This window comes from Polypterus senegalus, chromosome 12 (genome assembly GCF_016835505.1).
Source record: "Polypterus senegalus isolate Bchr_013 chromosome 12, ASM1683550v1, whole genome shotgun sequence".
NCBI lineage: Eukaryota > Metazoa > Chordata > Cladistia > Polypteriformes > Polypteridae > Polypterus > Polypterus senegalus.
Window position 1 is genome coordinate 16,953,351 of NC_053165.1, and position 22,269 is coordinate 16,975,619.

The 22,269-nt window shown below is 41.5% G+C and overlaps 1 protein-coding gene across 2 annotated transcripts in view; it reads left to right on the forward strand.

Annotated features, from left to right (window-relative positions):
* LOC120541585 (semaphorin-3F-like) overlaps window positions 1-14,695 on the forward strand; it is a 329,969-nt gene extending 315,274 nt beyond the window's left edge. For both annotated transcript variants that reach the window (XM_039773350.1, XM_039773351.1), the window contains 4 exons: window positions 550-707; window positions 5,745-5,812; window positions 6,570-6,703; window positions 14,016-14,695. In XM_039773350.1, the coding sequence (XP_039629284.1) occupies window positions 550-707; window positions 5,745-5,812; window positions 6,570-6,703; window positions 14,016-14,459 (804 nt within the window). In that variant the 3' untranslated portion in view covers window positions 14,460-14,695. The remainder of the gene's footprint in view (window positions 1-549; window positions 708-5,744; window positions 5,813-6,569; window positions 6,704-14,015) is intronic.
* Window positions 14,696-22,269: the final 7,574 nt, after the last annotated feature.

Consider the following 22,269-nt stretch of genomic DNA (forward strand, 5'->3'; position numbering starts at 1 on the left):
GTGTCTCCGTGTTCTTGACAAACTCATTTTAAAGTCATAGTCTGGATCCACTGGACTAATTCCCTTCATAATTCTAAACTCTTCAATCAAGCAAGTATGGAAAACAAAGCATGTTGCTAGTGTTTTAAAACGTACAAAACATTACTATTAAAAAATGCTATGAAATTAAATGAAAGTTGTAATCCATCGATGCAGTGAGTCCAGTTAATCGATGCAGGGAGCTGGGGTCTGTCCCAGCTGTATTGGGTGAAAGGCAGGAAACAACATTGAATGAGGTGCCAGCCCACTACACTCTCATACATTTCCACAATCACGAGTAGACCATTTAGAGTCACAAGTGAACCTAACAACACATCTTTGTGATGTGGGAGTAAAACTGGGAAAGTGCAGACAGTCAGCAGCCATTCCGAGTTTTAGAACCCAAAGTACTCAGCCAGTGACACAGCAATGTTTCCATCTTGATTGCTTTGCTCTCCTAATGCTGCAAGAATTATCTGCTTTTTTTGCTTATTTCTTTTTAATCTATTTTATATTTTTATTTTTTAACAGCAACAGCTCTACGTGGCCTCTGCACTAGGAGTTACGCACTTGGCGCTGCATCGCTGTGACATCTATGGAGAGGCATGTGCTGACTGCTGCTTGGCACGCGACCCCTATTGTGCCTGGGATGGCAAGTCATGCTCACGGTACTCTGCATCCTCAAAAAGGTAAGAAGATGATGTCCCGCTGTGTCTAATTGCAACCCTGTCTTTGTAGAGTCCCCTCAAAGCTTGCATTAGCCACATGCAAAAAATATGCAGTGCATATGGAGAAATAAAGATGTGTGCTCTCTGAGGTACCAGGTTGGCAAAGAGACGTAAACACCGTGGATCACAAGTGCAGAACTCATTTACTGCGATGTCTGCCAGTGAGAATGTCATCGATACCAGTGGCTCGAGGTTGTGTTACAGTAAATCTGAAAATCCAAGCCTTTTTTAGAAAGTTATTTTGCATTTGGGTTACACTGTAACTTTATCCTCTTGAAGCAGCTCTAACTCTTTGCTCATAAATTTTGGTATTACACTAGCTGTGCCCGGCTGCTCCGTCCGCGTAGTTGTGAAACAGGACAGTTAGGAGGGCACTGCCCGGCTCCCCACTCCGGACATCACGCTTCCCCCCCTCTCTCCTCGGCCCACAGCCTCTGTCTCTTGGATTAGTGCAAATATATCGCTCCTGCAAGCGAACTATGATTCTTTGCACGATGAGAGAAGTCGCAAAATCAACAAAACAAAAAAACAATCTAAATCTGTTAAGTAGTTCTCTCATTCGCTAGCTAAGCAAAGGTAAGGAACGCCTTGAGACAGACGCGTGGGTGAGGAGGGCAACATCCTCCTCCCCTTGGCCCGCTACGTGTCTCTAGGATTCCCGCAAATAAATCAGTACTAAAAGTGAACTCTGATACTTAGCGCAATGAGAGATGTCGCAAAATCAACATTCAAGCAAATTATAGAAAAAAACCCGATCTAAATCCGTTAAGTAGTTTTCTCGTGAAAAGCGGACAGACAGACAGATTTTAGATTATATATATACAGTGGTGTGAAAAACTATTTGCCCCCTTCCTGATTTCTTATTCTTTTGCATGTTTGTCACACAAAATGTTTCTGATCATCAAACACATTTAACCATTAGTCAAATATAACACAAGTAAACACAAAATGCAGTTTTTAAATGATGGTTTTTATTATTTAGGGAGAAAAAAAATCCAAACCTGCATGGCCCTGTGTGAAAAAGTAATTGCCCCTTGTTAAAAAATAACCTAACTGTGGTGTATCACACTTGAGTTCAATTTCCGTAGCCACCCCCGGGCCTGATTACTGCCACACCTGTTTCAATCAAGAAATCACTTAAATAGGAGCTGCCTGACACAGAGAAGTAGACCAAAAGCACCTCAAAAGCTAGACATCATGCCAAGATCCAAAGAAATTCAGGAACAAATGAGAACAGAAGTAATTGAGATCTATCAGTCTGGTAAAGGTTATAAAGCCATTTCTAAAGCTTTGGGACTCCAGCGAACCACAGTGAGAGCCATTATCCACAAATGGCAAAAACATGGAACAGTGGTGAACCTTCCCAGGAGTGGCTGGCCGACCAAAATTACCCCAACAGCGCAGAGACGACTCATCCGAGAGGTCACAAAAGACCCCAGGACAACGTCTAAAGAACTGCAGGCCTCACTTGCCTCAATTAAGGTCAGTGTTCACGACTCCACCATAAGAAAGAGACTGGGCAAAACGGCCTGCATGGCAGATTTCCAAGACACAAACCACTGTTAAGCAAAAGAACATTAGGGCTCGTCTCAATTTTGCTAAGAAACATCTCAATGATTGCCAAGACTTTTGGGAAAATACCTTGTGGACTGATGAGACAAAAGTTGAACTTTTTGGAAGGCAAATGTCCCGTTACATCTGGCGTAAAAGGAACACAGCATTTCAGAAAAGAACATCATACCAACAGTAAAATATGGTGGTGGTAGTGTGATGGTCTGGGGTTGTTTTGCTGCTTCAGGACCTGGAAGGCTTGCTGTGATAGATGGAACCATGAATTCTACTGTCTACCAAAAATCCTGAAGGAGAATGTCCGCCATCTGTTCGTCAACTCAAGCTGAAGCGATCTTGGGTGCTGCAACAGGACAATGACCCAAAACACACCAGCAAATCCACCTCTGAATGGCTGAAGAAAAACAAAATGAAGACTTTGGAGTGGCCTAGTCAAAGTCCTGACCTGAATCCAATTGAGATGCTATGGCATGACCTTAAAAAGGCGGTTCATGCTAGAAAACCCTCAAATAAAGCTGAATTACAACAATTCTGCAAAGATGAGTGGGCCAAAATTCCTCCAGAGCGCTGTAAAAGACTCATTGCAAGTTATCGCAAACGCTTGATTGCAGTTATTGCTGCTAAGGGTGGCCCAACCAGTTATTAGGTTCAGGGGCAATTACTTTTTCACACAGGGCCATGTAGGTTTGGATTTTTGTTTCTCCCTAAATAATAAAAAACACCATTTACTAACTGCATTTTGTGTTTACTTGTGTTATATTTGACTAATGGTTAAATGTGTTTGATGATCAGAAACATTTTGTGTGACAAACATGCAAAAGAATAAGAAATCAGGAAGGGGGCAAATAGTTTTTCACACCACCGTATATATATATATATATATATATATTTGCAGCTGGTGAACCACAAAGGGAGAAAATGAATCACATACCATAAAGTAGTTTTTATTCCTGAGGCTTCAGCCCCTGCCAGGAGCCTTCATCAGAGTATAATGCTTAGACATACAAGAATTAAAGGCAATATATAGCAAAATTAGGCTGGGGATGGGAGGAGTATTGGTCGTAATGTTTTATTTATTATGAATATGTTCTGCTTAGGTTTGCATATGCTGAGTTTATGTCCAAATGTCTGTTGATGGAGTTTTCGTTTGGCAGCTAAGATTCAGCCAGCTCTCTGGCACTTTTAGTACTGGCCTTAAATCTTAATATGCTAATATGCAAACCATATCACAGACCTTCGCTTCCATATATAGATATATAATGTAAAGAGACAAAAGGCACAAGATAAAGGGTCTGGGCCAACCAAAGTCAAACCCCGCACTGAGGTACACAAAAGGCGTAAAGGAAAATGCGTGGTACTACACAAAGTTGAAATGTCATAGATTCTCAGGTCGCTCTGTCTTAAGATGCCGTTGGTTCCCTTTATGAGGAATCCTGGGAGGGTGGGGGCCATTAGGTGGTCTGACCCCTGAAGTGACGTCAGAGTGCGAGAGGTGTCGATCTTTCTTTCTGCAGATGGATAAGGAGAAGATAGGGCGTTATTAGACAGTGCTCCCTTGTGTCTCAGAGGTTTCTCCCCAAGCACATGCGTGTGATAATAGATACATATACAGTGTTGTGAAAAAGTATTCAGTCCCATTGAAAGTCATCATACCTTATAGCATGAGACACAATTTGTACACCTATTTATCCATCCATCCATTATACAACCTGCTATATCCGAACACAGGGTCACGGGGGTCTGCTGGAGCCAATCCCAGCTAACACAGGGCACATGGCAGGAACAAACCCCGGGCAGGGCGCCAGTACCTATTTAAGATTTCTCAGAGTGCAGCAGGCAGAGAAGTAACTAGATATATAAATAAACAGGGAAGGCGCTGCATAATAGATATATAAAAAAACATCAAAACTTACCGGTACGCTACGGAAGCTGTTGTATCGTTCTTGAACCTTTTGTCAAAGTGTTTATTTGATCTTTGGACTTCAGGCTTCACACATTTTATATTTTATGCCTACATTTTGTAACATTTATTACTAAAATATGAAAAAGTTTCTGTTTTAACAATGTGTTTACACAGATTACTGTATAAACGGAACAGACATGAAATGTGTGTGCTCCAAATAACGATCTATTATTTCCACTCTAAAACTACACTTCACTCCCAGATAATCAATCAAGGCATGAGCTAGGAGAAGTTCGTGCACGTTCTAAGTCGGTGGGGGGATGGAATAGCCGGCTGCTTACAGCTTGTCTTTATCAGCACATTTAGATGACAAAAGACGCTGGCAGGGAGGTGTGAACAGATTTAAGGTGGGCTGGATCTACAAATTTTTTCATAGGCTCTCGAATTTCTAGTGTTAAACATCTACAGATAATGGTCGATTTTGAATTTGGAAATGTGTTGTGTGGTAAATAATCAAGCCTTGACACACAAAGAGGTTTGAGGCAGCCCCCGTGTACTTGAGAATTGGCTGCAAAATGCAAAAAAAGGTTGAGAAAAAGGGTCTTTACAGACAAGAGTCCAAAACAGAACTGCACAGGTCAGTAAACATGGCGGATATATAGTTGGATGGCAGGAAGAGAAGGGAACTTGGGTTCGGAACAGGAAATTAGGTCATCGGGCTGCGACTTCTTGGGAGGTGGAACCGGAAGTGATGTCTTCATGGGAGCCGGGCGGAATTACCCGATTTTTGGCCTACAGGGAGGCAAGAGAAAGGAATGATGCACTCTGCCACCCCCTGGTCTGATCGGGATTTACCTTCTTTTGAGCCCTTTAGCTGCCTCCCATGCACATGTGTGTGACAATCGTTACAACATAAGAGTTCACATTAAAAATACTGAATAGATTAATTTGTGTACAACTCTTTTGCCATGCAGAAAATGAGGATGACTTTCAAGGGGATTGAATACTTTTCAGCGCCACTGCACACATTTAGGCCAGAGGCTGCTATTGTTAAAAGAGGCTGTATAACAGAATTTGGCATCGACTCTAAAATTCCATCAAATATAAGTGGCAGTCCAATTTTAGAAAACAGTTGATATTTTTAAGACAAGCTCTGACTTTCTGAGAAACTGAAACAGACCTTGTGGGTGACAAGTTGCCTGGCCAGAAAATGTTAAGTGTCCTAAATGGGCAAACTCTTAGCTATTTAAAAGGGAGTTTATTTGTGTTTCTGGTCTGACATATATTATGAAATACATTGGGAAAGAAAAGTCTAATTCAGTCTAATCTAAAAATCTAATTCAATAAGCATATTTGGCCAATAAGCAGATAAGCATAGGGAAATTCAATAAGCATACAATCACTATATGTTGTACGCCTTGTAATGAATTAAAATGTGTTAATTCTGCAGCATCACCTCTGCTGATCTCCGCCATTTTACTTACTCTGTTTTGTTCTTTTCTTATTTTCAATTTTTATTTATTCAGACGAAGTAGAAGACAAGATGTGAGGCATGGTAATCCCATGAGGCAATGCCGAGGCTATAATTCTAATGGTATGTATGAACTTTATGCTTGGCATTTCTACTGTAGATAGATAGATAGATAGATATTTTAGCGTAATAGGCAGGATTAGATATATAGACAGATAGATAGATATGTTAGTGTAGTAGGCAGGATTAGATAGATAGATAGATAGATAGATAGATAGATAGATAGATAGATAGATACTTTATTAATCCCAAGGGGAAATTCCCATACTCCAGTAGCAGCATACTGATAAAGAACAATATTAAATTAAAGAGTGATAACAATGCAGGTATAACAGACAGTAACTTTGTATAATGTTAACGTTTACCCCCCGGGTGGAATTGAAGAGTCGCATAGTGTGGGGTCTCCTCAGTATGTCAGTGAAGCAGGACGGTGACAGCAGTCTGTCGCTGAAGCTGCTCCTCTGTCTGGAGATGATCCTGTTCAGTGGATGCAGTGGATTCTCCGTGATTGACAGGAGTCTGCTCAGCGCCCGTCACTCTGCCACAGATGTCAAACTGTGACCATCAGAATAAAAATATAGAAGCTTAGACTACCATAACTTTTTATTTTTTGCATCAAATTCATTTGCGGAATCTGTGGAAATTCCATTAATGTCACTACCGTGTTGTAATTTCAGTGTTTTGTCAAATTTAAATTTTCCCTGATGCTGTCAGCAAGTCCTCCTGGGAAGAAGAGTGAAAGGAAAAAGACACAAAAAGCTTCTCCCTTCTTGCCATTTTGAGGGCATCTAACGTTGTCGCCTCTTTCTGTTACTTTCAGCTAACAAAAATACTTTAGAGATGGTTCAATATGGAGTGGAGGGGAGCAGCACCTTCCTAGAATGCCAAGCAAGGTCCCCACAAGCCTCCCTAAAATGGCATCATCAAAAAGACAACAGCGATCGGAAAAAAGAGGTAAGTAAATAAAAGACTAGACTCCATCAGCTGAAAGCAAGAGGTGGGGCGCTATAAATGCTGGTGAGATTTGTACCTTGGACCACTCATTTGTAGCAATGTGCTGATTCAAACTGCATGTGAGCATAAGATGGGCTTGGTGTGCCATCTTTGTGTGGCACCTGTGTGGCTGTATGGTTCCTTCAGAATGTATTCAGACCCCTCACTATTTCACATTGTTGGTATTTTGCAACCTTAAAAATATTTAAATAAATTTTTTTCCTCATCAAACAACACTCGTTACTCCAAAAAAGAAAAAGTGAAAGTAGGATTTTAGGAATTTTTTGCAAATTCATTGAAAATAAAATCCGAACAATGACACCGAACCTTTGCTATGACACGTAACACCTGTCTCAGGTGCATCCCATCCTAATGATCCTCATGAAGGTGTTTCTACACCTTGCTTGGAGTCCACCTGAGGTCAGTTCAATTGACTGCATGTGATTAGGAAAGGCACACCCCGGTCTATAGAAGGTCCCATAGCTGACAGATTAAAAAAAACAAACCACGAGCTTGTAGGAATCGCCTGCAGAGCTTAATGACAGATCTGGGGAAGGCTCCAAAAAAGTATCAGTGACATTGAAGGTTCCCAAGATCACAGTGGTCTCCCTCATTCTTTAATGGAATCTGTGATCTGAGAGCTGGCCAAACTGAGCATTTGAGGGTGAAGAGCTGCGGTAAGAGAGATCAGTAAGAGCCTGATGGTCACTCTGGTCAAGCTCCGGAGAACCTGAATGGGGACAGAAGAAACTTCCAGTAGGACATCCACCACTGCAACATTCCACTAATCAGGGCTTTATGATGGAGTGACCAAACAAATCATTAAAACCTACTGAAAGTTTGCAAAAAGGCCCCTCCAGGACTCTTAGACTATGAGAAATAAGATTCTCTGGTCTGATAAAACCAAGATTGAACTGTTTGGCCTGAATTCTAAGCATTGCATCTGGAGGAAAATTGGGCACTGCTCATCACCTGATGTAACACCATTCCAGTGGTTAGGCTTGGTGGTAGTAGCATCATGCTATGGCGTTACTTTTTAATGGTAGGGACTGGTGAGACTAGTGAGGGTTGAGGAAAAGTGAAAAGAGCAAAGTTCAGAGATATCTTAATGAACACCTTCTCTAGAGTCAGAAAATCTTGGGCCCCTGACAATTATGGCTACGCACCTGGGCCCCCTGACTCCATACTACGATAATTTTGCCTCCCCAAGCCGATCGAGTGACGTGTCTATGCAACACTTAAGATTAACGTCAATCACATTGAAATTTTGCACAACTGTAATTAAATTTATAAAATCTCGTATTGCATGTCGTGTCTCATGATGCTTGGAGGGTCTGGTAGCTCTGAATTAAAATTACTAACAGAGTCAACGTGTCTTTTTGCAACGTTTTTATTTCTGTATGTGTATCTCATGATATGATATCAACGATCACAGTGCCCACCTTCAGACTTTAACATCTGCGTCATACACGTTCTTGACGTAAATCACCTCATCTTTCAAATGATGTGACAGATCCGTTGGATGTTTTGCATCTAAATTTGCACAAGAAGCTGAGATCTCCTCCATGCTCATAGTCCTAAAGTTTAAAATTGAATAAAAAAGGCAATCTGTTTGTCTAGACTTTCAAAATACCCGGAAAATTCAGAAATTAAGGAATCCATCATGACGTGAAACGTGCCTCTTCTGAATTTTACTTCTGGATCTTTGGATTCCTGATCATCTGCTTCTGTGTCAGATCCATCGGACTCAATAAGACGTCTTGGTCTTTTGCGATGCCGACCTGATTTGAACCATTTCAATTGACTCAGCTTTAGCCCCACGCCAGAAGAGAGCCTCCCACTGACAGGTTCATGGTTGCCTCCTTCTGGTGGCAGCTCTGCTAGAGTGCTCTGGACCTCAGACGTGACCAAAGGTTCACCTTCCAACCAGATGATGACCCGAAGCACAAAGCAAAGACAACACCGGAGTGACTTAGGGGCAACTCAGTGAACGTTCTTGAGTTTCCCAGCCAGGCCCAACTAAACATCTCTGGAGAGACCTGGAAATTGTTGTCCATCAACAGTCTCCATCCAGCCTGGTTTAACTGGAGAGGATCTGCAGAGAAGAATGGCAAAAAACCTCCAAAGCCGGGTATGTGTAAAACGTGTTGCGTCTAACCAAAGAAGACCGCAGGCTGGCATGGCTGCTAAAGGGGCTTCAATGAGGACTTCATTAAAGAGTCAACGATGACCAACAGAATGGGATGAACTTGAACCACATTTCACACTTCATAACAGAGGGTCCGCATACTTTTGTTAATGTGACATTCCAGATTTTTAATAAACTTGCAAAATCTCCTAAAAATATTTTTTTGTACTTAGTCATTCTGGTCACGGGAGTGTTGCTTGATCATTTTACCATGAGGCTGCAATATAACAACATGTGAAAGAAGTGAAGGGCTCTTTGAAGGCGCTTTATCCATGTGAATGACACATTCAAGGCCCACTTCATGACTTGTACCTGCTGCTGCCAGCACGGGTGCCACATAACCATCGGCAGAAAAATGCAGGATATCTCACAGCTCCAGAGACCTGGATGTGAAATGTACTCTGCTCACTGTCTTTGTGAAGTTTCTATGTTCTCCATACATCTGTTTGGATTTTTCTCCATGTATTCCGATTTTCCCCCTCCATCCCCACGCTGTTCATGTCAATATTCTGCCCATTTAAGAGTGAATATGTTTTTTATTGCATTCATGTGCCTTTCAAGTTACACAAACTTTGACCCGAGTTATATCCTGACTTGTTGCCAGTGCTGCTTGTATAGGCCCTTGCAACCCTGAAGTGAACCATTCCATTTTTGGAAAACCGATGGATGAATAGCACAATAAAAATTGCAGCGGTCCGGTGCCGCTAAGATTCACACCATCGAAGAGACTGCGATTTATTTATTATCTTGGTGGAGATACCAGGGATGCACTCAGCCTTGGCTCGACCTGCATGCACTCACAAGCAGAGACAAAAAAAGCCACCGGTAATAATTGGGAATGTATTAAACAATAATAAATGAAAACAATGATCCCACCCCAGTCCCTTTATGGTGATTTACAATCAACACGAAAACAAACCACAACTATAAACACTCACTAAAAGTCCATGGAAATGGCAACGGATAAAATTCAATGATGGAGGTAGATAGTCCAGACATCAGCACATTGAATGTGAATGTAAAGATAGTCCTACCATTATTTCTTGATGAAATGAAGACAGATGAATGGGATCAGGAATGCTCCTTTCTTCACAGGATGACAACAAATCCTCGGACAGTCCTCATGTGCAGGAAGACACCAGACAGACCATAGCCCAAAACAAGAGATGGTTCAGGACAAAACGAGAATCCGCAGGTATCAGAACAGAAGGTAGACAGACGGGAAACACAAAATACTCCCCCCCCCTCCCTTTTTTTGGTAACACTAGCTCCCTTTTAAATTTCCCGCCGGCCTCCTTGTACCCTCAGCAGATGACCAATCAGAGCCACTGCGGGGACTGCTGGGAGTTGGAAGTTTCAAGCACCGCTACAAAACGAACACTGCAGCTTACCTACTAGGTCTTGAGGGGTTCCAGTGCCTGCTAAGTCAGGGTCCGTGCGTAGCTTTTCTACATGTCGTGTTCAATGCCCAGCCATGTGTGTGTGTGTGTGAGTATGAACGTGCCTTTCAGTGAACTAGTTTCAAATCAAGAATTTATTCCTGCCTTGTCCCCAAGGTTGAAAGAATGTGCTTTGACAACCCTCAGATGTTAAATGGATGAATAAATATATAAAAAAAAAGAAAAATACAAAATGAAACTGAACTTGCCAAAAAAGCAAAATCCATCAAATGTCTATTTGTAGTATCCTGTGCCAACAAGATCAGGAAACAGGCAGCGTTAAATCCTGAAGCAAGTGGCACCCTGAACAGCCAGGGTACGTCTTTGACACACAGGCCTTTGAATGGATTAGTCATCAGCTAAACATCCTCTGTACCCACCCCGCTAGGAACAAAAGATCTTGTATGTGGATTTGCGTGTGATGATAAAAATAAAAGAAACTGGGAGTGGGCCATTTGGGATGCTTGATCAGATGGAATAATAGCCTGATGCCTCAGGGCAACGCCTCTCGTTTTCCATGCTCATTGAGAGCAATTTCAGAGGTCAGCCCAGATCCTGATTTGAACTTGACATGCAAATTGATTTTATATTACATTTTTCCATTGTTACCAAACATGACGAACTGTAAAGATCTTCAAAGTTAAGAAGGTTGTGCAAGATAACATCAGCTATGCAAATCTAAGCTGGTGTTGATAAGAGTTGCTGTTTTGGCTATTTAGATAATAATCCAACGTAAAAGGGATCCTGCCTTGTATTTACGTTTTCTTGCCACTGTAGCATGTGAACTCTTGGGGATTAACCGGTCGTAAAATGTGATCTGATTTTCATCTAAGTCACAAGTATGAGAGGAGAGAGGTTGGCAGCATGTGCTGATTATGGCACGTTGGTGAACCCACTACACAGCAAACCACCCGGATTGAGATCCGAGTGCAGCTGTGCAACGGGTGATAACTCGGCACCACACTAAACAGTGTGGCGTTTCTTACAGGGCCTGGAGTGCCAATCCTGCCATCAAACCCCAGACTTTTCCCTACAAGTTGGAGGACCTGCTTGCAAGACATAAATATATGGACAAACACAATATACTTAAGCTAATAATACGTAAACAATTTTAACCATTCATGTCTTTATTGTACACACCCATCAGGCATTCACATAGCGCTAATAGAAAATCCAAGTGAACCTGTTGAATTTAATAATGGATCAAAACTCCTCTGGCATCAATAACTTCTAATAAGTGCTTCCAGTAGCCTCAGATCAAACTTGCACAGCATTCAGGTGGACTTTTGGACCATTCTTTGTTACAGAACTGCTTCAGCTCAACCATTTTCAGAGGATGTCTGGTGTGAATGGCTCTCTTGAGGTCATTCCACGGCATCTCTGCTGGCGTACGGTCCGGACACTGACTGGGCCACTCCAAAAGGTGCATTTGCTTTTTATGGAAGCCATTCTGTAGCAGATTAGATGTTGAGGTTTACAGTCCTTGTCCTGCTGCATCACCCAAGTTCTACTGAGCTTCAGCTGGAGGACAGCTGACCTGATATTATTCTTGTAGGATTCCCTGATAATCTTGGGAATTCTTTTGACCCTCGATGATAGCAAGCTGTCCAGGCCCCTGGGACAAGATAGCAACCCTGCATTGTGTTACTCCCTCCGCTGTACTTCACCATTGGAATTTCTTATTTTACGTCATATCTACAGCGGCATATTCTTCTTGAACAGTTCGCAAAACATTTTCTCAATAGTACTGTGGAGTGTCAAGGTGGTCTTTTGGCGAACTTCAGGCGTGGAGCGATGTTTGTTTTTTTTTAAGGAGGAAAACAGTGTCCTACCACGAACACCATACCTGCTCAAGGTTTTGCATATGGTAGACTCCTGAACAGAGATGTTCACCTGTTCCAATGATTCCTTCAAGCCATTAGGTGTTACTCTACATTTAGTTTTTACGTCACTGAGCATTTTGTATTATGTCACATAGTCATTTTGGCTTGACAACCACTTCTAGGGAGAGTAGCCACAGTAGTAAATCATCTCCATTTATAAACAAATTGTCTAACAGTAAACTAATGGATATCTCAGCTCTTAGAAATTACTTTGTAATCCTTTCCAGCTTTATGCAAATCAACATGTCTTGATCGGCGGTCTCTTTTTTGTGAGGAGATGCTTCATGTGAAGAGCAAACTCAGAATGTTCTTTGATTCTTTTTTTAGAGTTTCAAGTGTCTCTAGGCCACGCCTCTGATCTCTTTTCATTGGCTGGAGTCTACGATTGGCGGCTCCTGATTCCGGTCACCTTTTGCTGAAGTCATTGGCCTAGGGGTTCTCATTTTTTCCCAGCATACACCTATTTGAATGATCTATTCGATACGTAGAGGAAGGATATAATAATGTGTGCATTATTAGTAAAACCGAACTGTGTTTATTCATTATTGTTTTATCTCTCCTGAATGAATCAATGACAATGGCATGTCGTTGTGCATAATTACGATTCTACTGAAGTATCCCACTCTCTCCACCAGTTTAATGGACATTTTAAATGGACATTTAGTTGCCCCCTGCATTCAGGGACTTTCTTAGGCATACGTGAACTACGCATCCGCATCCGAGGGGGGACCCCGGCCCGGCCCCAACTTACAGTTTTGTTTTGTTGTCTGGCTGTGGGCCTGGGACCCCTGTCATGCCCCTGGTGCTGCAGCCGTATGTGCCAGTCCCTCACGTCATGTGTCAGGATACCCTCCTCATCCTAAATTTTATCTTTCTGAGTCGAATTCGGAGGGGAAGGGTAGGAGCAGGGGGCAGCAGGCAGGGAATCGAGGGCGTGGCAGTGTGACTGGGAATGCATAAATAGCGATCGCTCAGTCTAGATAATCCATTGCACAACGTGGATCATATATTATTATTTGTATTATTAGTTAAACGTAAAGCTAATATATTACATAGGCCCTACATCCTAATCCTCGTTCCTCCAGGGCCAGGTATTAGCTAATCCCTACTAAACTTGGTTTGGTCTTTGGTCGTCGGATCCTGTAAGCTTACATACTTGGTACTAGTAGGCTATTTTGATTTTCTGTTCACAGGAACAGTTTACCGCTTACAGTTTAGTTATCCGTTCCGTACGCGTCTATTCTGGTCTACGTAGTCCACGCGGATGAACTGAGATAAAGTGTACGTTTACTTACAACTCTGCATACACACAAGCGTACATGTAAGCCTACTGGTCATCTAAGGTCTTTCCGGACGTTTTATTAGACCACCTTCCTGAGCTTTAGGAAGGTCCGCACCCCCGGACCCCCCCAATTCAGGGCCTGCACATCCAGGACTGCACATTTCTGCACCGCGTAGGGCCCCCAAACTGCTAAGAGTAGCCCTGCTTCATTTTGAGGGTATTGGAGCCAAGGTTTTATGACTGGATGCCCTTCCTGACAGCCTCCTTTAATTTCTTTTTTATGTGATCTTATTCAATCCCAGGTGATGGGGGTACGATTCTACCCAATGAAAATCAACTTTATGCCACTTTCATCCAGGTTCTTTACCCATTTAGTCAAATACAGAATAGAAATGCTGTCCATCTCCTATTGCTCCAGTTTTCTTTTTAAATTCGAAGAGCTTTGAGTTTAACTGGTAATTTATCTCCGTTTCCTTTTCAGATGAGAACAGATGACCGTGTGTTAAAAACCGATCAAGGCCTCCTTATCCGTTCTTTGCAGTCATCAGATGCAGGAACCTACCTTTGCACAGCCACGGAAAACAATTTTAAGCACACCTTAGTTCGCCTTCAGCTTCTCGTGCTGTCTAGTTCAGCGGTCAACGCCGTGCTGGCAGAGTCGAGTGCACCATACGTGGCCGCGCTCCAGTCCAGTCCTCGGACTCCCACTACTGGACAATATAAGGACCTGCTGCAGATTCTCAGCCAGCCCGAGATGGGACTCATCAACCAGTACTGTGAGGACTATTGGCAGCTAGGTGGAGCCATTCCAAAGGAACCACTGCTGGGCGCCATAAAAGGAAAAGAACTTAAAGAACTCAAGGAACAAAAGAAACCTCGGAATCGGAGGAATCACGTGGAAGAGACTGGAGGGCAACAGACATGAGGGAGGAGGAGGAGGAGAGTGAGAAAAAGACTGAAAAGAAAAATCATAACAAGAAACGCAACTAAAAAGTTATTCCGAACTGACATTGATCTCTTTAACAGTTTAAGAAACAACACAGTATTTATTGTAGGTTGTACATACTATGATTCGGTGGATTTCTTTGTACTTAAATAGGAGAGGCTCTTTGTGTATAGATACCTTCTGGGCAAATATTATTATAATTATTATAAAAATGATTTTTTTGTTTCGAGTTTTTAATGACCTTCAGAAAATTTTACATTGAAAGTGTGTATGCGGAAGTACAAAACTTGTTAAATATATATAGAAATATATTATTTTTATTTTTTTGTTTTTTGTAAATGGGAAGGGCAGTACTTCTGTTACAGGGTTAAGAGGAGGATTTTATTTTATTATTATTATTATTATTATTTTTTTTTTTTTAACTTTACATGAAGCCCTCACTCTGAGGTCTCCCCCAAGCTGTGATGAACAATAAGCATGACCTCCCTCTAGAGAACCGCTGGGTTAGATCTCAGACGCTGCAGGCCTGGTTCTGTTTTTACAGTTAATATCGTAAATACAAAGTTGTCTGGTCATATCGGAAGAATTTATATTTCCTATACATATGCATAAATGTGTGCATGTGTATTTAGATATGTATATACCTGCCTGTACACAAATGTTAAAGTATATGCTCTGGACATACATTACGGACAGGCTGGCACGGTGGTGCAGTGGGCGTTGTGTGGAGTTTGCATGTTCTCTCCAAGTCTGTGCGGTCTTCTTCTTCACTCGAATTTACTTCCCAGAGTTCAAAGATGACTCCGTTAGGCTAACTCTCAGTTCCAAGCTGACCCCCATATCGATGTGAGCGCACGAGGGGCCTGGCACACTGTCCGCAGTTGATTCCTGCCATGCTCCCTAAGCTGCCCATGCGACCTCAGATTTGATTTGGCAGTTTCAGAATATTCTTTTATGTTTGATCATATACACAAAATTCTCATCCTCACTTAGGCCAATTCATGGGGGGCTTACTCTAGCAATATTAGGGTAACTAAACCCAGATGGGGCACCGGCCTACCATGGGGTCAGTTTATAGTTGCTAATGAACCTAACCCACACATCTTTGAGGATATGGAAGGAAAACCCACCCAGACATGGGGGAAAAAATGCAGACTCCATTCACAAAATGAAAGGTGCAGGAATTGGGCTTAAGATGGCAGTAGTGGTTATCACTGGGATTGTGTTGCCCTAACAATATATGGTATTTTATATATAATATCACCTTAACTGTATGCACACAATGCTGTCTGTAATATATGGATGGACATGTATGCACTACATACTTTACATATTGTATATTATATATATATATGAGGATAAGTCAGTAATTATCTACACTTTTGTGATAAATTTGTTGGGGTCGGCTCTACACATTTTTCCTCGGGCACATGTAGAAACTTGGCGTGTCTGTGGCCACAGTGGTAAAATTTCAACCTCGAACAAGGAGTTCCTCTTGTTGTTTTCTATAAGTAAACATGGATGCTCCACTCTTCATTTGCACCAAAGAAGACCAGCGAGTACACCATCTGCTTGATTTGGGCTAAAGGTGCACCAGGGGCTGAAATCCACAGAAGGCTATCTGCACAACCCAAAGACAGCATTTTGCTACAGCAGAGTGTTTATGAACAGATTGAGACGATCTAAAATGGTCAGGCAAGTGTTAAACATGAAGAAAGATGGAGGTAGCGCCGCTCCATCCACGTCAACTACTGACCACAACAACGAGCAACTCCGTACCATGATTCTGAGAATTTCGGCCCCCTGGCACACCTTCAGCCCATACAACAATGGATCACTGCTCGTCTTTGGTACAAATGGAGAGTGAAGCAGCCATGTTGACTCAACAAGAAACACTCACTGAACAAAGTTGAAAGTTTACCACTCTGACCTCATGTCCACGGGGAAAGATGTTCAGCCAACCCTAACAAAATTAGCACAAAAGTGGGGATAATTATTTACTTACCCTCATGTGTGTCTATAAATGTACATGAGGGGGGGCTCAAAAATTCCTAGAATTATTAACCAAAAAAAACTTAATTATACAACCTACAACAATTGTCTTTTAGCCACTAGCAAAATACTCCACTTGAACAGCAGTACAAATGTCCCAGCGCCTCTTCCATTCCTAGAAGCCTTTCCTGTACTCGTCCTTTGTTACCATGTCTGGAACCTCTGCTGTCTTTAGTCCTGGATTTCCTTCATGGCAGCAAACTGTCTTTCCTTCAGTCTCCATTGCAATTTTGGGGAAAAGTTGCAGAGGCTGAGATTTATTGAATAAGAGGCATGTGAAGCAGCAACCACATTGTTATGGTCAAAAACTCTTTGACTGATAACGCAGTTTCTCCTGGTACAAAATGCTGTTTTGCATGAGCATCTATGTTAAAATGTTTGTTTCCCGATGCTTTCCCGCAGACAATCTCAGCAGTTCAGTGTAATGTTGCTGATTACCAGTCTGTTAAGTTGGAAGAAACAAATCTGTTAATGTCAAAAAACATGATCGTCGTTCTGTTGATGGTCAGTTTGACCTGATGTGCTCTTTGTGCTTAAGGAAAACAAAAACGACACACACACGATTGTAGAAGAAATGTCAGAAATGTGCATCTCGATCAACTCCGCACACTGATTAACAGGACTGGAGGCCTGCTGATAAGTACACCCGACTCGCACGTGATTGACCGATTCTGGGAATTTTTGGGTCCACCCACATATATATATATATATATATATATATATATATATATATATATATATATATATATACATATGTATATGTACAGTATGTATGTGTGTGTGTGTGATATATATATATATATATATATGTATATATATATATATATATATATATGCACACACACATACATATTTACATAATATATGCACACACATATATATACTGCATGTGAATGTTTAATATACGAGGGACATTCAAAAAGTTTCCGCACTTTTTTTTAACTCTATTTACTAATAATTTCAAAAGCAAATTCTATCACTTTTCTACATAGTCACCTTCCTTTGCAATGTAAATTTCCCAGCATTATCCCGACTTCTTAATGCCCAATTACTACTCCTCCCTCCTTCACCATTTCCAACGAAAATATAAAAGTGCGGAAACTTTTTGAATGTCCCTCATATATATATATATATATATATATATATATATATATATATATATATATATATATACAGGGAGGTGCGGTGGGCTGGCGCCCTGCCCGGGTTTTGTTTTCTGCCTTGTGCCCTGTATTGGTTGAGATTGGCTCCAGCAGACCCCTGTGACCCTGTATTAGGATATAGTGTGTTGGATAATGGATGGATAGATATATATATATGTATTTTTTTTTCATATAGAATAGATATATGAAGGGAATGTATTTGTGTACTTATACAGTATTAGCAGGCTACTATTTAATACAGTAATTTAAGAATTACAATACTTTTTCCTTCTATAACTCGCTAAATATTTCCTGTTAAACAACACCAAAAGTAAATAATGTATTGAAAAATGAGCCCCCCCACATGCACACTTTTAGACTGTGACCACTAGGTGGCACACCAACAAGGACTGGTAGTGGTCACCTGCATGTCTGGTAGTGAGTAACTTTCTGAAGGCAGAGAAAGTTCAATGTCTTCTGTCTACATGCATATTCCTGTATCTATCAGCAGCCTTTAAGGGAACAAGCTTTGAAATGACAGCACAGGTTTATTATTTATTTCTTACCCAAACTGTATTTTATTGACTCTTCCGCAGCACTATGGTGTTGTACCATGTTAGCCATTATGGATGTAATGAGAAGTCAAGAAAAATGACACCTTTTATTGGATCACTAATAATATGCCAGCTTTCAGGGCCCCTTCTTCGGGCGAAATGTAATCACATCTTGTAATCCCAATTTACATCTCTCCTGAAGAAAGGGCCTAAATTGCCTCGAAAGTTGGGATATTGTAATCTTTTTATTTAGCCAATAAAAGGTCTAATCTTGCTTGACTTCTCACTGTTGTCTCTTACGGAAAATGCTATTAAGAACGACCCATGCGCACTCCGTATATGTGTCTGACGAGCTGGCCATTGTTAGAAAACAGTAATGGAAGCTAGGAAATCATCAGTAGGGTGTTCCAAAAAGTTCAGAGATGGCTCAGCTCTCCTGTTTCAGTCTCCCTGCTCTGCATGTATTCCTCGTGTCCCATTTTGACATTTCTGTACTCTTGTGGGTCTTGCAGAAATCTGATGGCGGGGTGGTGGGGGAGAGAAAGAAAAACGATCAGTTCACCAAAGATTATTAACTTATCTTTCTGTGACAGATTCGAAAAAATCTGTACTTGTCCTGTTCTGTATGTTTAGTTTCTCTTCGGAGCATGCACACTCACTCACACGCAGCATGCGCTGTACGTGTACATATAGATCCATATACTTTGTGTGTGTTTGTGTGTGTGTGTGTGCATGGGAGGATGTAGGGACGGCTCGCCTTTTGGGCACTCGGAAAAGGTTCACATTTGTGGGCTTTGCCCTTTATCGTGGTGGGATGGATGTTGACGTGGAGAGTGAGAGTTGTAGGTGTAGGTCTATCTGCAGAGGTTTGTTTGCAGTTGGGTTGTATCTTGCCTTTTTGAGCAAAAAAAAAAGAAAAAACAAACTGCACAAAAAAAAATAATAATCTGTGTTTTTGTGAATGTTGTTTTGAGCAGTATGTTGATGTAATGAAAATGTTTGTCTGGTACAGTCTAGACTGTATTCTAGTTTGTAATTTTTTTTTTATTCACTTTAAAATGTCATTATTAAAGAAAGGGGAAAGTCCTGTAGATAAGCTGGATCGGCTTATGCTTGTGTATACATAACCTACAGGAGATGATGCAAACTTTTTAAAAAATGCATGCTGTCTATAAATAATGTAAATACGTATAAAGAAAACAAAAATCCACTTTTCATGACTTTAACAAAACTCCCATGATCATTCTAGTGACCGTAACCGGCTGTAACCTGCTAAGCTCAAGTGTGTATGTGTACTGTGTGCACCTGTATGGACACACACTCTCAAAAGCAAAGCAACGCATGCTGAAAGGCTAAGAGGACGTCCCAGTCGGCCCATCGGCATTTGTGTTCTCATCCCTCTGGTTTGGAATATGGCACACCAGTAGCTAAACGTTCAAATGACTGCTTTCTTTCTATTTTTTTTTTTATTTTATTTTATTTTTAAATTAAAGTAGCATATTAAAGCAGAGGATTGTACAATTTCTTTGGTATTTTTAAACTCTACATGTTTTGGGACTTTTCTGTTTGTTAAAAAAAAGTTAAAAATGACTATTAAAATAGCTGTATAAAACCAAACGCACAGGTGATGTTACTGTTCCAGCTGTTGTGTAAAATGATAGTTTTCCCCACTGTTGATGTTGCAGACTAATAAATTAAAGCTCTATATTTTATAAAAAAAAAAAAAAAAAAAAAAAAACCTGATCCCATTTGTAAGACTTGACGTCTCATCGATTAATTGGAAGTATTGTTATGGTAGTTACAGCCCAAATCATCCAAATCATTATTTTGCTTGCCACTGGTTCGCTGTGTTCGGATGCGGTTACTGAGAGGAGCCAAAATGGAGCAATGCAAACCCAAATGGCTTGGCTGACCAGCTTTAGAATACCACAAAAGAGGAAACGTTTTGGAAAAAGAGGCAACCAAAAAGACATCTGATTATCGTGCACTTTTCACGCGAGTCTGGTCATTTTTAAAACCAAGAACAAACACGGATGGTTATGGAGATTCAGTCTTTTCTTTTATTTTGTTACACTTACTATCTATGCTAACTCAATAGAAGAGACAACCTTATATGAGAAGAACCGGGACATAAGATGTCACGTGAAGATGTGCTAGCCGGGAAATCAAGCCGCTATTCCTGCAGACCCAATACAATCAGCAAAACTCACAGTCAGAAGTTCCAGCCAAAGTTGTAACACAAAAACGTTTTAAATAAGCAAAAACAAATGTAGTTTTTTTTTTTTTTAGAAAGACAGGTAAAAAAGTGAGTGTAGGCAGGGAGGAATGGGTGGAGAAGAGTGTCAGGAGTGATTTGTGACAGACGGGTATCAGCAAGAGTGAAAGGGAAGGTCTACAGGACGGTAGTGAGACCAGCTATGTTATATGTGTTGGAGACGGTGGCACAGGAGACAGAGCTGGAGGTGACAGAGGTAAAGATGCTAAGATTTGCATTGGGTGTGACGAGGATGGACAGGATGAGGAATGAGGATATTAGAGGGTCAGCTCAAGTTGGACGGTTTGGAGACAAAGTCAGAGAAGCGAGATTGTGTTGGTTTGGACATGTGCAGAGGAGAGATGAGGGGTATACTGAGTGAAGGGTGCTAAGGATAGAGCTACCAAGCAAGAGGAGAAGAGGAAGGCCTGAGAGAAGGTTTATGGATGTGGTTAGAGAGGACATGCAGGTGATGGGGGTAACAGAACAAGATGACGAGGACAGAAAGATATGGAGGAATATGATCCGCTGTGGCGACCCCTAACGGGAGCAGCCGAAAGAAGAATAAAGAGTATATCCACCAACTTGGATGGAAAACTTGACTGGAAACCGAACATGACATCTAGATGGTTACAAAGGAGCATACACGTCTGAATACTTCACCCAGGTGCAATCGTAGGCCCAAAACCCTTCCTGTGATCCTGATCTTCCACTGTAGAGCCCCCGCATTTGGAATCCAAGACAGGCTGAACTTCATATCCCTCTATTGCCATCCACAGACACAGGAGGCCGAGGAGAAGACGAGGTGCAATATGGGTTAGCATGCACAAGTCCCAACCAAGAAACATGGAACAGTGGAATGAATTTGAAAATGGGCTGGTAGGGCCAAACTGTAACAAACAGGATTTGTCGACCTTTGGATTGCAGAAGGTGCAATGAACTCTGGTGCCAGCATTTTGGGACTGAACCTTTAGGCATTGCAAGCCACGTCCAACTGCAATCCATTTCAGATTAGCCAACCCTTTGGCAGAGACACACAACCATTTTTAGGTTCACCTTGACAAACTGCCACTTGGCTTCTAACCCCACAAGGTTCACTGACATGCTGGGAACAAAGACGACGAAGAAGGGGAAATCCAACAGTCTAACACTCTAAGAAGAATGTACACAAATCTTGGTTAGAGATGTGACCTTAATGACATCCTGAATATTTTATCCTGATTTTATCCAGAGTTTTTATCCTTATCCTCTCTGATTTCATGGAGCATATATCCCCAGGAGATTAGCAAGTTAACCTCCATGGTTACAAATGATGGTGCATGCCGGAAAACCAAAAACCAGGAAAAAGTGTACTGAAGATCCAGAATTAATTAGGTATGAACACCAATGTAGCATTTTCATGGATGGCACTACATTTTTTTTTTTTTACCCTTTCTACAAGTGATCACCAATCCGTCAGGTCAGGTCAGGTTGGGGAGCATGCACTGGTAGAGCGCGTTGCCACATCCACCACACAAGGAAACAGCTCAGGATCCTAGCTGACAACCCCTCCAGTCCCACCCTCCGGAAATGACCGTCTATCTGTGGCAGCCAGGTGTTAAGTGGGCATCTCCTTGGCCTAGTCCAGCCACTCGGGTCCTGGGAAATGGTGCCACATGACGTTCAAAAAGTTTCCATACTTTCTTATTTTCGTTGGAAATGGTGAAGGTGAGAGAAGTAGTAATTGGGCATTAAAAAGTTGGTACAATGCTGGCAAATGAAGGTGAGTATGTACAAAAGTGATGTAC